Source organism: Onychostruthus taczanowskii, unplaced genomic scaffold (genome assembly GCF_017590055.1).
Source record: "Onychostruthus taczanowskii isolate IOZ18803 unplaced genomic scaffold, ASM1759005v1 scaffold22, whole genome shotgun sequence".
NCBI lineage: Eukaryota > Metazoa > Chordata > Aves > Passeriformes > Passeridae > Onychostruthus > Onychostruthus taczanowskii.
The window spans coordinates 12,029,598-12,041,759 of record NW_024499462.1 but is presented as its reverse complement, the minus strand read 5'-3'; the positions used below and the strand labels follow the sequence as shown (position 1 = coordinate 12,041,759).

Sequence of the window (12,162 nt, the reverse complement as noted above, 5' to 3'; positions counted from 1 at the left end):
GGTTCATTGCATTTTTAGGGGCTTTGGTCATTTGTGTTGTTGTTTTGGTTGGTTAGTTGGGATTTTTTCATGGAAGTAAATGAATCCTAATCTTTTGCTTCCTAGCATGTGTGCTTTGTAGGGGCTGAAATGTCTGATTTTCAAACACCACTATGATTTTCTTGTACACAGCTTACACTCCTGAAGCATTTTAAGTGCATTGGGAAGTTTATACAAAATAGGCATTATACTGTAGAAATTCATATTTAGCTTTAAGAGGTTCAACCCTAAAAACTCTGAAAGAAAACCTTGAATCTTTAGAAACACTATTTTCATTAATTATGGTGGCTTCTGGTACAATATGCGTTTATGGTAATTCTTGTCTTAACAAATGAAAAAGGCAGCCTTGAGATAAGTATCAGTATTAAACAGACAGCCATGAAATTAAACTGTAGGAAATTAAGTATTTCTGAGCCTATAGCTCTGAGATGCTGAATAGGTGATTTGTTTAATCCCTTTCTTGGCAGAGTTGAAAAGAATAAATGTGAGAAGCAGGCATGGAAATGTAATTTAGTGGAGTGGGTTGACTTTGATAACACAACTGAGTGCATTGCATAGTGATGAGCAGACCATTTCCACTTTCTGCCTTGAAGTCCTGCAGCATTTTCTTGCTTGGTTAGGAGCCTCTGCCATCTGATACACTGAGCAGATGTCTCCCAAAAAGAGCTGGTAATGATAATGCAGCTCGTCCAGTGTGATCCATTCTAGGGAGCTGTTAGCTGAAAAGTTTACTCTCTGGACAAAAGTGTTTTTTCCTGTAAGGGGTGTCTTATTTCTACTTGTTAAATTTAGATGTAACCATTAAGTTCTAATATTTGTGTTAGCAAAGAACATGGTGTGGGGGGAATGGGTTAACTATAACTTTTCAAAAGTATTTTTATTAAAGTATGATAAAAGAGTGTGCCCAAGTGGTCAGTAGAAAACGGGCTATGTGACAAGCATGCAAAAGTGGTCATAAGAGGTAGCACTGCTGTAGTAGAAGTGTTTTATGTTTGTTGGAACCTCATGCTATTGAATGAGCACATGGCATTCACATGCACAGAGCATTATGAATTACACTAGACTTAAATGGGAGACAGTGGAAGAAAGTGCAGTCAATAACTACAGTCAAGAGTAGCATAGCTAACATGAAAGGGAAGTCTGAATTTGTTATTCTCCAAAGGTGTCACCAAGTTATTGCAAGAGAACAAAATCAAAACATTTTCAGTCTTCCAATTTTTGATATTTTAAAATTATTCTATTAAATAGTTTGATGGAACCTAATTTCAGAGCTTATCTTATTGTAAGTACCTTTTGTGTTACTGTAGTTACATACTGTAATGTCTTGCAAAATCTTTCTGCTTTTATGTCTGGAATTGCAAGATGCATTTGAACATTGCACCTTACCACTTCATTTTGTGGTTATTTAAAATGCTCTTTCTATGAGTGTTAACATTCTGAAGACCTGGACTACAGCTTCATTGACTAGAGCACAGTGTCTTTCTTAAAACTGTTATTTTGTCCTAATTTAATATTTATAATAGTGATTGCTGCTTGAATAGCAATGCATATACAAGGCTGAGAAAAGTTAACAGTTACTTTGATTGTGAAGTCCTAAAAGAATCATTGTGTTGTTCCCTGCCCTTGTAATGAAGAATGTAAGGTATTTTGCTGGGTTGGGAGCTCTCCTGAATTACACTGTACTATGTGCTCTGTAAGGGGTAATTCAGATGTTTCCTGTGTAGGAAGGTTGTGTGACTTCTGAAAAACTGGATTGTATGGTTGCTGGTGACTTTCTGTTAGAAAAAATAAAATAAATACTCTCATCTTTTAAACCATAAAGGTGTAGAATGATCAGTTCCCTTGTGCTGCTTCAAATGGTAAGGATAAAACTTCCTCAAGCCTGTTGTCATTCAGACAGAAGCTAATCAGCAAATGTTGTCTGCTGGCTTTCCACAGAGTGGAGAACGCCTGCACCAAACTCGTGCGGGCAGCCCAGATGCTGCAGGCAGATCCCTACTCAGTACCAGCTCGTGACTATCTCATTGATGGGTCAAGAGGAATCCTTTCTGGAACATCAGACTTGCTCCTGACATTCGATGAAGCAGAGGTAGGAATCCCAGCCCGACCGACATAAGCGCCTGCACAAGGGCATTATTAATTAAAATGTCCCCCAACTAAATTAGCTAAACCAAACTATTAAATAGATTAATGAGGTTTTGACAGTTTCAGCTTGATTTGAAACATATTTTGCATTCCGTTCTGTCTGAAGGAACTTAAGACTTGTTGCTCTGTTTTGTTAGGAGCATTTTTGCATGACATAATATTTAGGTGCTGCCTGTGATTATTGCTCAAAAAGGCCAGATCTCATCAATTGTCTGATACCTTCCTGATGCTTTTCTGTATTCCCTTCACCTTACACTTTACTGATCCTTATATTTTCTGTATCCCTTCCTTGAAAAGCCCTAGGCCACTTTCTAATGTGTTTGTCTGGCTCATTAGCTCTGGCAATTTAACTGGCCTTGGGGCATGGGAGGTAATACAAATTTGGATTGTCTGGCTAGTCAGGCAGAATATGTATTCTGATAGGTCTAACAGTTGCTACATTTTGACTAATTTTGACTGTTACACTAGCCAGAAACTGACTCAGAAGTGCTGTTTGTCCATCCTCATATGTACAAAAAAAGAGCCACACTTGCAAGGAAATGTAAATGTCTCATGTTTGAAATTTTTTTGGTTACACATCATAGTTTTCATGCTCTTTCTGGGGATGCAGTCTTTCTTATTTCTGAATAAGAAAGATCATGCTGTAAGAAATGCTGATGGCAATCCTAATTCTGCTACAATTGGTTAACCTGTGGAATTGTGTTGCTCCTCTTGCTGTTCTGAGTAATCTAACATGGTATCCTTGTTTCATTTAACTGTCTCATGGCAATGTTAGCGTGTTCCTCTGAAATGGTTTTTAATAGAAGTGTTACTAATCGAAGTGTTATGGGGCTTTCAAGGAACTTAATAGCTTTTAATCTCTCTTTCTGGTGTTTAGGAAATGAATTGACTTTTGTGAAGTTAATGCTTTGTGGGACTCACCTGACAACTCCTTGTTAATGAAAAGAAATTCATTATTCAGGAATGATTGATTTTTCACAAGTAGTTAAGTTGGCAGGTGTCTGTCCTATGTTTCTGTATAAAGTAACATTGGGAAAAACTGAAATGAGTTTCAGAAGAACCTTTGGTCTTTTCTAGGTGCTAAACGCCGGACGTGGTTGATACAAATTAAATGTCAATTAACTTGTTCTTCCATAATAATTGTATGTCGTGATGTCAGAAGTAATGTGGTTCAGAGGTTAGAATATTTACTGACTGAGAACTGTTTGGGAATCAAATGTAGACTGAAAAAAGTTAAGCTGAGGCAGAGGTCCAGAAGTAAATGAAGTACAGCCTTCACAGATTTTTCTGGAAAGTTTAAGATGTTGGATCTATCTTCCCTGCTGGAATGTTGGGTAATGCTTTATCCATATGTAAAGCTGTATGGTAAATGATATTTCCTCTGAAAGCCTGAAGTCTGCTTTCTAAGTAGCTTTGCTTTGTGATTTAAGTTAAATATTTTATTGATGAAATTGTGATGAAAAACTTCAAGCATGACAGCATACACAGATGAAGCTCTTTCTAACCTATTTTCTCAATGCTCTCCTTCATTTATCATACAAAGTGAAAATATTAGAAGTAGGATTTTGCATTTCTGAGTAGTGGAAAGCTGATTAAGTATTGGCTTGCCACTACAGCACTTGATTAATGGAATTTGGGTAACTTATTCAGGATCTCATACCTTTATGATTGCCCATTTGCCCTATTAGTAAGTGCTATAACTGAACAGTTCTAATAACAGGTTTGCATTTCTAATGGAAGTGTTACTTAGCTTCAGCTAAGAAATAACAGGATGTTTCTCTCTTAGGTCCGTAAAATCATCCGTGTCTGCAAAGGAATATTGGAATATTTGACTGTGGCAGAAGTGGTAGAGACAATGGAGGATCTGGTGACTTACACGAAGAATTTGGGGCCAGGTTTGATTTGCTCCAGTCTTTCATAAATATATTAAGTATAGTCTTTTCCACTACTTTGTTCTTCTGCCAGCGTCTTCCTTCCCCAAGTTTTGAACCCTGGGATGATGGTAAAGCAGTTGCTTTGGAAGCTTCTATTGGAAAGAATGACTCTTTCTGTTTCACAGTCTTTTTTAAGAATGCAGAAGATGTTGCTAAATGAGATGTGCATGTGAATGATATGCACTGTACTTTTCCTGTACTGTGAAGGACGTAAGCATGTGTTAGTAAGGATAAAACAAAAAAAGAAAGAAAGAAAAAGCTGTGTAACTAAGCACTCAGATATAAAATCCATTAAGCTGATAAAATGTCTGCACTGGCTGAGATAGTTAGGCCCAGTAGGAATTTCTTGGAATAGTATATACTACATGTCATATGTTAACATCTTAATGAGGTTGCAGAAATTGCTGTCTTGAAGTATGATACAAAAACCCAGCTGTTATGGAAATTGTGTGTTTGATCTTTGATGCTCCTTCACTACTGGTTACTTCTCTGTGTTAACTCACACTTTGAGTGGTGGAAGTGATTGCTAAGTGAGGAGCTGCTGTCTCTATCTCTTTATTGCTCTAGAGGAAACCTACCATTAATCTGTGTCATCTGCTAGCTCAAATGCTTTAGCTTCAGCATGAAGTAGCTAAAGTATTTAACAAATGCATTGTGTAAAATCAAGATGTGGTGGTGGTAGTGTAGGAAGATGTTGGAATTAAAATTACACTGAACTAAAGAATGCTTATGTAAAACCAGCAGGAATCTAGTTAGTACTTTATAAATACTTGTGTAATGTGGCTAGGTGATAAATGAAATGACTAAGAGCTGTCATGGCACAGAGCACGTTTCTAGATTATGCTGTTTTTATTTAACAAGTGTATACTTGACCTTGTTTCTAGATGTGGAAAAGCTTTGAAATTCCAAATGGAGGTATAGTGTTCTCTAAACTTGTATTTCCCATCAGAAATTACCTTCAATTAAATAGTTTTTGCCTCGTTTTGAACAGGAAAAGATAAAACAAAAGGGCAATCTTCTTTCCCTGAAACTTTTTTTTTTACTTGGTATATACATTTTTAGTTTCTCTGTGGTTATTGCCTTACGTATCTTTAACATGGAAGCTTCCCCTAAATTCAGTTTGCTCTGTTGGGCTCAGTTACAAGCATTTGGGTCTTTTCACTGAACCTCACATACAGAATTTGCTGTTACATATGTATGACAGAGGTCTTGGGTAAGTGTCTTAAGTTTCTTAGAGATATAGGCTTGTTACCTTTATTGCAAATAATCTCTAAACTCATGGTATTCTGAATAAATAGTGTGCCTTGTGCTTCTGGAATACTGGAGAAGCTCTGTCTTTGCCTGAGCTGGCTGCTGCTCAACATCTGCAGCCCATGCCCACAAAATGTAAAGCCCAGAGTCCTTGTTCTTTGTAGTTTTATTATTGGGCATTTGAACTTAACCATTCATGTGAATACTATATAAATAACAGGAGTATCAGCAGGTACACTTAAAGTCAAGGAAATGCTTATAGGTTTTATGCTGGAGCTAGAGAGAGGAACATGATTACCTATTAAGGCTTTTGTCATTTAAAAGGAAATGTGGTTCTGCACAGCTTGCCTCTCTGGCTGTCAGTGTGAGGATCCTACTACTTTTCAGTGATGTCATGAAAGCAGTATTAAAATGCCTAAGATGCTAACCAGCAGAAAGGTAATTCAGCCAAAGAATATGTAACTTCCTTCCAGTTTTATACCCTGGAGGAGAAAAGAGCACAAGAGCACCAATTTAAATAATCTTAAGTTTTTATGAAGCTGTGTCTGAAGTTTCCATGTGCACTGTGTGGTAAACCTCACAGGTCTTAGCTACTGCTCTAGAATAAATGTAATTCTTTTCAGGCTTCTAGGGTACTGAAATATTTCTAGCAGATATGAAGTGTAAATAAATACAGTTCTTGACCTCTGGTAGAATCTTCAAGCAAACAAACAAAATCCTGATGTTTCCTTTTTCTGTCCTTCACTTAAGGCATGGATTAAATCTTAACAGAAAACATGACACCCTCCCCCCACCCCTTAAATCAGCTTTCAGTGTTCATTAAGTGACTTCATATCCTAAACCAGTAATTTCAAGTATTTTCCTATTTTATTGATAGGATTTTAAATCAAGAATTTTGAGTAGTCTTTCTACTTTACATAGTGGCCAGGTTTTGAATAAGTGACATCTCTGAAGTATCTGGAATGTGTTTCAAGTAACAGCTGCTAATACAAAAGTTTTAAACTTCAATAGAGTTTGCATCAATCATTATGCCTTATTCTTGTTTAGAAATTTCAAGTGTTTCAGTGTTCAATTACTTCAATCTTTAGGAATGACAAAGATGGCCAAAATGATTGACGAGAGACAACAGGAACTAACTCATCAGGAGCACAGGGTTATGCTGGTAAACTCCATGAATACAGTGAAGGAGCTGTTGCCAGTACTTATTTCAGGTATTTTTTGCTTGCTTCTTTAATACTATTCTGAATTACTGTTTTGAACTGGAGTTCCTGTGTTTTATGTTAATTAAAAATAATCTCGACATCTATAATAAATTGCAAGTAATTGTGCTTCTTGTATTAAAACTGTAATCTCTTTGAGATAAAACGGTCCAAGCAAAAGAAAATGTTCCATATAAATACAGTAGAAGGTCAACTTGACCACTGATTGGTCTTGCATATACCTTTTTCTAATCTCTGGGTTTTTTTACAGCTATGAAGATTTTTGTAACCACAAAAAATTCTAAAAGCCAGGGAATAGAAGAGGCCTTGAAAAACCGCAATTTCACAGTAGAGAAAATGAGTGCTGAGATAAATGAAATAATTCGTGTATTGCAACTCACTTCCTGGGATGAAGATGCCTGGGCGAGCAAGGTATTTTCATAGCAACATTTGTATGTGCAAGTCTAGTTTTTGTCTGTGTTTTACCCTTTTAAATTTTTGCTTTTGAGACCACTGAAATATGTATTAGCGCATCAGTTTTGTAACACTATGTAATCACATCATATCATCTCTAAAAGGTCAAATATCTTCAGAGATAAATATATTCATGTATCTTTCAAAATGAGCTTTCAATAAGCAAGGTTAAACTAGTGTGGCATTTGAAGGTAGTTCAATGGTTTACTGTAACTCAGTGGTCAAACAGAAGACAGATTTATTTGTGCTTTAGTTTCAGCATCGTTAGAAAGTCCTGGAATATAGTGTATTCCACTCAGAGAAGGATATTTTCTCTTTGTATAACTACCATACATAATAATTTTTGACATAGGAAAGTTAGGTATAAAAGTTATTGTACAATCAACTGGTCTCTTAAGTGAGATTGAGATTTTCCTTCTAGATCCTGCCAGAAAAGATAGGCTACTGTTGTATTCCTCGTGCAGAAGGCTTGGAATTGAGAAATTTTAGTCAATTTTGGGGGCTTCCTCCTTAAACACACGCCCCGTTTCTCCCTGCCCCATTTTTATTCTGGGCATGAGAGTAAATTTCAGGATTTTGTCTTATCTCAAAGAAATCTGTTAGCTTGAAGAGGCTTTCTGGGTCAGTTTGATGCCTGTGAAGCTGGCTTATGGACAGGATTGGCTCTGACACCTCAGTGTTCAGCTGTGTGACTGACTGCAGCCACTTACCTGGAGCTAATTGCTGCTCTGAAGTGATGCTGAAGTGTCTAGAAGACTGTAAAGCAGGTCTGACAGACAGAATCTTAAGTGTTGTGGGCTTACAAATACATGCAGCTGCGTAAGTGAAATGCCTGCCAAGTTCTTTTTGAGTACTTGGAAGTAAGTTGCTGAAGATCTTTTTTTTAAGGGTTAATGCTATGAGCAACAAAAAAGCATAAATGTTATGGAAAACTTACTGAGACCTGAAGCCAGACTGGTCAGTAAATGAAGCTTAGCAGGAAATCTAACATTGATGTAACCAAGATATAAAATCACTTTGGCCTATGTTGTTTGGCACTTGACCCTTAGTTTGCCTCTTGATTTATTTTGTCACTATCACTTCCTTATTATGACTACTGTACGCATCTCTGTTTTTGTTGTCCTGTTTCTTACCCTTTTCTCACCTTTAGAAGGTAAGCTTTCTTCCACACCCTCCACCTCTACCTTGTACTAAACCCAAAAAAAGCATGTCTGTGGGATTTTGTGCTGTGTGCAGACTGTGTGCTGTGCAACTTCTCTGTGTGCCAGCTGTGACACTGGCATTATACTTACGGATATACACACAGTTTTAAAAAGATCATAATAGCTCTGTCTAGCTGTGTGTAGCATTGGCTGTCACTGAGAATGGTAATTGCAAGCTGATCTGCATCAAGACTCTTTCTGAATCTGATTAGAGTTAGGGCAAGATTTTACAGCACATTCTTGCTGAATGCTTTTATGTTAATTTATGAGTCTCTGTAGTGACAAATAAAGGCTCCAGTCATGCAGGAATGAGCTTTCTGCATGGCCAGAAAGCTTTACTAAGTCAGGAATTTTGCCTATTCCATAGTGTTTTACCCATAGCCTTCCTTCATTTAAGATGGTTCATGTTCTTTAGGTCTAGGCTTGTTCTAGGTGCAGTCTTGTATGGGTACTTTTTCAATTCAGTTTTATTTTTGGATTTAAGCTTTCTTGTATTTTATGAAATATTATTTTATTTTACACAACAAATTAGGAAATTTTTGTGGTAAAGAAAATATTGCAAAGAGTTGGCAATTTAGGCTTTGGAAATTCTTATTCATACTTCTGGTGAGGAAGATTAATAAAGGATTTAATGAAGAAAACAATTGGTATATTAGCAGTATTTCCTAATGGAAAATATTGGTCATTATGCTTAATGCATAAGTATGTTGTGTGGAGTAGTATGATCAAAGTATCATTCTGTTCTGAACTGAGAACTTTTTAATTGTATTTGTTTTTGAATCCTGATGATTTGTAACTAGCACCTGGCATTAATCAAACAGTGATGACAAAGCATTTGAATTGAAAAATGTAGTGGAATGAAGAAGCAGAAAGTAGTTTACTAACAGCCACCTGTCACAGACATTATCCTGTATTTGCACACATATCTAATAATTGACTTGTTATTTTGCTAGGAGGGAGATGGTGGTGAAACAAAGATTTCCCCCATGCTTTTATGGAATAAAGTAAGGTGTTTGGGGATGCCCAGCCTTGAATTTTATTCTGTATAGTACATGCTATTGCTGATGTTGGACTTTATTTTATGTTTATTTCATCTGGAGTTATTTATACCTTGAGTTATCACAGCCTGTGTAGAGATAGTGGAGAATGAACAAGGTATGGAGCCAAAGTTGTAGCTTTTGTAGGAGTTGTAGCAGTAGGTAAACTATTCTGTTGGTCTTTCTGGACTCTGCACATTACTGTTACTGGATTGCAATAATCTCTGTTTACACTGGATTTTAAAAATAGTATGGTGTTTTAAAACTGAAATAGAATTCTTGGACAAAATCTTGGGAAAAAGAATTGTACATGTTTTTTCATTCATAGCTTTGAACTTTTTTCCTTTAATTTTTTGTTTTACAGAGGAATTCAATTTTCTCTTGTGTATTTAGTGTTTATTTTGAAATGAATTTGAAGTAATACTGAATTCAAACGTTTGTCATTTCCATGGAATTGGAAGGAGTTAACAGTTGTAAGAAGCTGAGAGATATCTTGCAGGATTGAACCCTGAATGGTGACTAAGCTGTCTATCTTGCCAGAACACTGGCTTTGCCTATTTCCTCCAACATTGCCTTCTTTGGTCATGAAATGCAGATATCCTTAGACTAGACCACTTTATTGAGTCAGAGGTTGTGTTTGACATCCAGCAAGGAATTGTGTAGTATTGGAGTGTGTAGCATTTATTTTGCTCTTTTGCATAGCAGAGCCAATACTACCTGCGCCCTGAATAAGCTCAAAATTCTTGGTGGTGGCAGAAATGATGCATGGAAGGGTCTTCAATAATATTTGCTTTAGGAATTGGTTTGGAACAAATCCAGCTTGCTCTTTTCCCTTCAGACACTGTTGCCCTAGTTATTTAATGTGATTAACTGAAATAGTTTACCTCTTCTGAAAATGCAATAGTGCTGATTTTGTTAATAAACTTCCTTTTGGTAACAGGGGAACTGTTGGCAGGGAGAGGAGGGAAAGAATCAATTTTTGCTGATAAAACTATAATTTTTTTTTGCAGAAGAGCAGTAGGAATTAAGAAAATGTTCATGCTTGCAAATTATGTTCTGTTGGCAAATCCCAAAGAGTTACATTTTAAACCTATGTAGCTGTTTGGGGCAGGAATAAAGTATTTAAACAGCTACAGAAATCAGGACACTCAAGACACTTTTAAGCAGTGAGACCTTGAGCAAGTTGCTGTGGTTTTTTTTCTGATAGTGTTTCTGCTTTTGTCTTCCTTCTTTCTTAATAGCCTTAATTAGTTGGTAAGTCCAGACCTTTTAGTATGGCTATATCTTCGTGGCTTGCCAGGTATCTGACACCAGACACAGCTCTGGCAGACACAGAAGTGCTGTACCAACAAATGTAGCTAAGGATGCATTCTAGTTTTCTATTGCATTATTCAGCTCACTGCAATGAAAACTCCTGATCAGGCTATAGCTGAGTGGGATTCCTTGGGCTCTGCAGATGGGAAATTGGTGCTTTAAGAGCAGTTATCTTGAAACACTTCAACTGCTATGCTAGGATTTCACCAGATTTTTTTAAGTAGGAAAATGGGACAGTATTTTGTCAACATGAGTGCAGGGGAACACATGATAGCCAGACTTACCCTGCAGAGCAATCCAGTTATGTAACTCCATAGGACAGGGCAGATGGATCCTGCTGCTGCTGGGGCAGTGCTGGCAAGTAAAAAATCATGAGTGCAAAATCTGGAACACCCATGATTTTGTCCTCAGATATCAGACTTCAGATTCAGAAGCTTCTATATAATTCTGCTGAAACTGCAACTCTGCAGGCAGCTGAGACAATACAAAAGCCTGTGTGAGTAAAAAGGGAGGAGCAAAGACAGTTTTCCCGACACTGCTTTTCTCCACCCACTCCTACCATCTCATTGGAAACATCTGTTGCCTTTTAATAAATTCACTTTGTTGTTTCAAATTATTTCTGGGTAGACAGGCCTGAAATAGACCATTCATTTCATCTAAAGTGGTTTCAGCCTGATATAAACACCAGAACACAGTAACACCTGCCTTCTTAGGTAGTAAGATTTATATACGCATTTGAATAGTCAATGAATATTTGCTTGTCTCTTATAATCCATTGAATGCACAATGCTTGAGCTATAGAGAGGATGACTTTTAGAATAATGTGCCCATTTCCCACCCCTAGCTGTATATCTGACCTTGCAGAAGTTTTTTCAAACAGGTCCCAGCTAAGTTTGGAGACCCAGTTTCTAGATTTGTGACCCAGTCGTCCAGGTGAAAATAATTCTGCTTTTGGTGCTCTCTCTCAGGCTGTGATTCAAGAGCCTTCAAAAATATTCAGCTGCATCACATGACATTTTAGAAAGTTGCTTGCTGAATTATATTATAGCACCTTATGAATGACAGACCAACATACCTGAATAAAAATGTCAGAATATTAGTGTTGTATGTTTGAGACTAAGCATACAGAATGAACAAGTCCACAAAATATGGCATTTCTTTAGTGCTGTCAGGATAGCATATGCTGTAGCAAGATTCTGGTCACTGATGGTAGTAGGCTTCTCTTCAAAAGAATTGGACATGGGCAGTCTGATTCAGATGCTGTGTGAGAGCCAGGCTTCTTTTTGTCATCTCTATACCAGTCATGGGATCTTAGATGCATTTCAAATCACTTGCATGATATGTGTGGTTAAAAGCTATTTTGGCTTTTCTACAACTTCTTACTTAGGTACGTGTTAACTGCTTTCACTGTCCTTCCATTGATGTAAGATGGAAAACTTGTGGCCTCTAGTGGAGGGATGGCACATGAACAATGTACAGACTGTGCAGAGAATCAGAACTGGGAGATTGTTTCCCCTGCAGCCAGGGGTGTTGGATTGTAGTGGCATAATAGTGAAAGAAGCAGCTT

At 37.1% G+C, this 12,162-nt stretch overlaps 1 protein-coding gene across 3 annotated transcripts in view; it reads left to right on the top strand.

Moving 5' to 3' along the window:
• VCL (vinculin) overlaps positions 1 to 12,162 on the top strand; it is a 55,809-nt gene that overhangs the window by 22,360 nt on the left and 21,287 nt on the right. For all 3 annotated transcript variants that reach the window (XM_041404907.1, XM_041404908.1, XM_041404906.1), the window contains exons 3-6: positions 1,978 to 2,128; positions 3,971 to 4,079; positions 6,458 to 6,580; positions 6,840 to 7,000. In XM_041404907.1, coding sequence (XP_041260841.1) covers positions 1,978 to 2,128; positions 3,971 to 4,079; positions 6,458 to 6,580; positions 6,840 to 7,000 — 544 coding nt within the window. The remainder of the gene's footprint in view (positions 1 to 1,977; positions 2,129 to 3,970; positions 4,080 to 6,457; positions 6,581 to 6,839; positions 7,001 to 12,162) is intronic.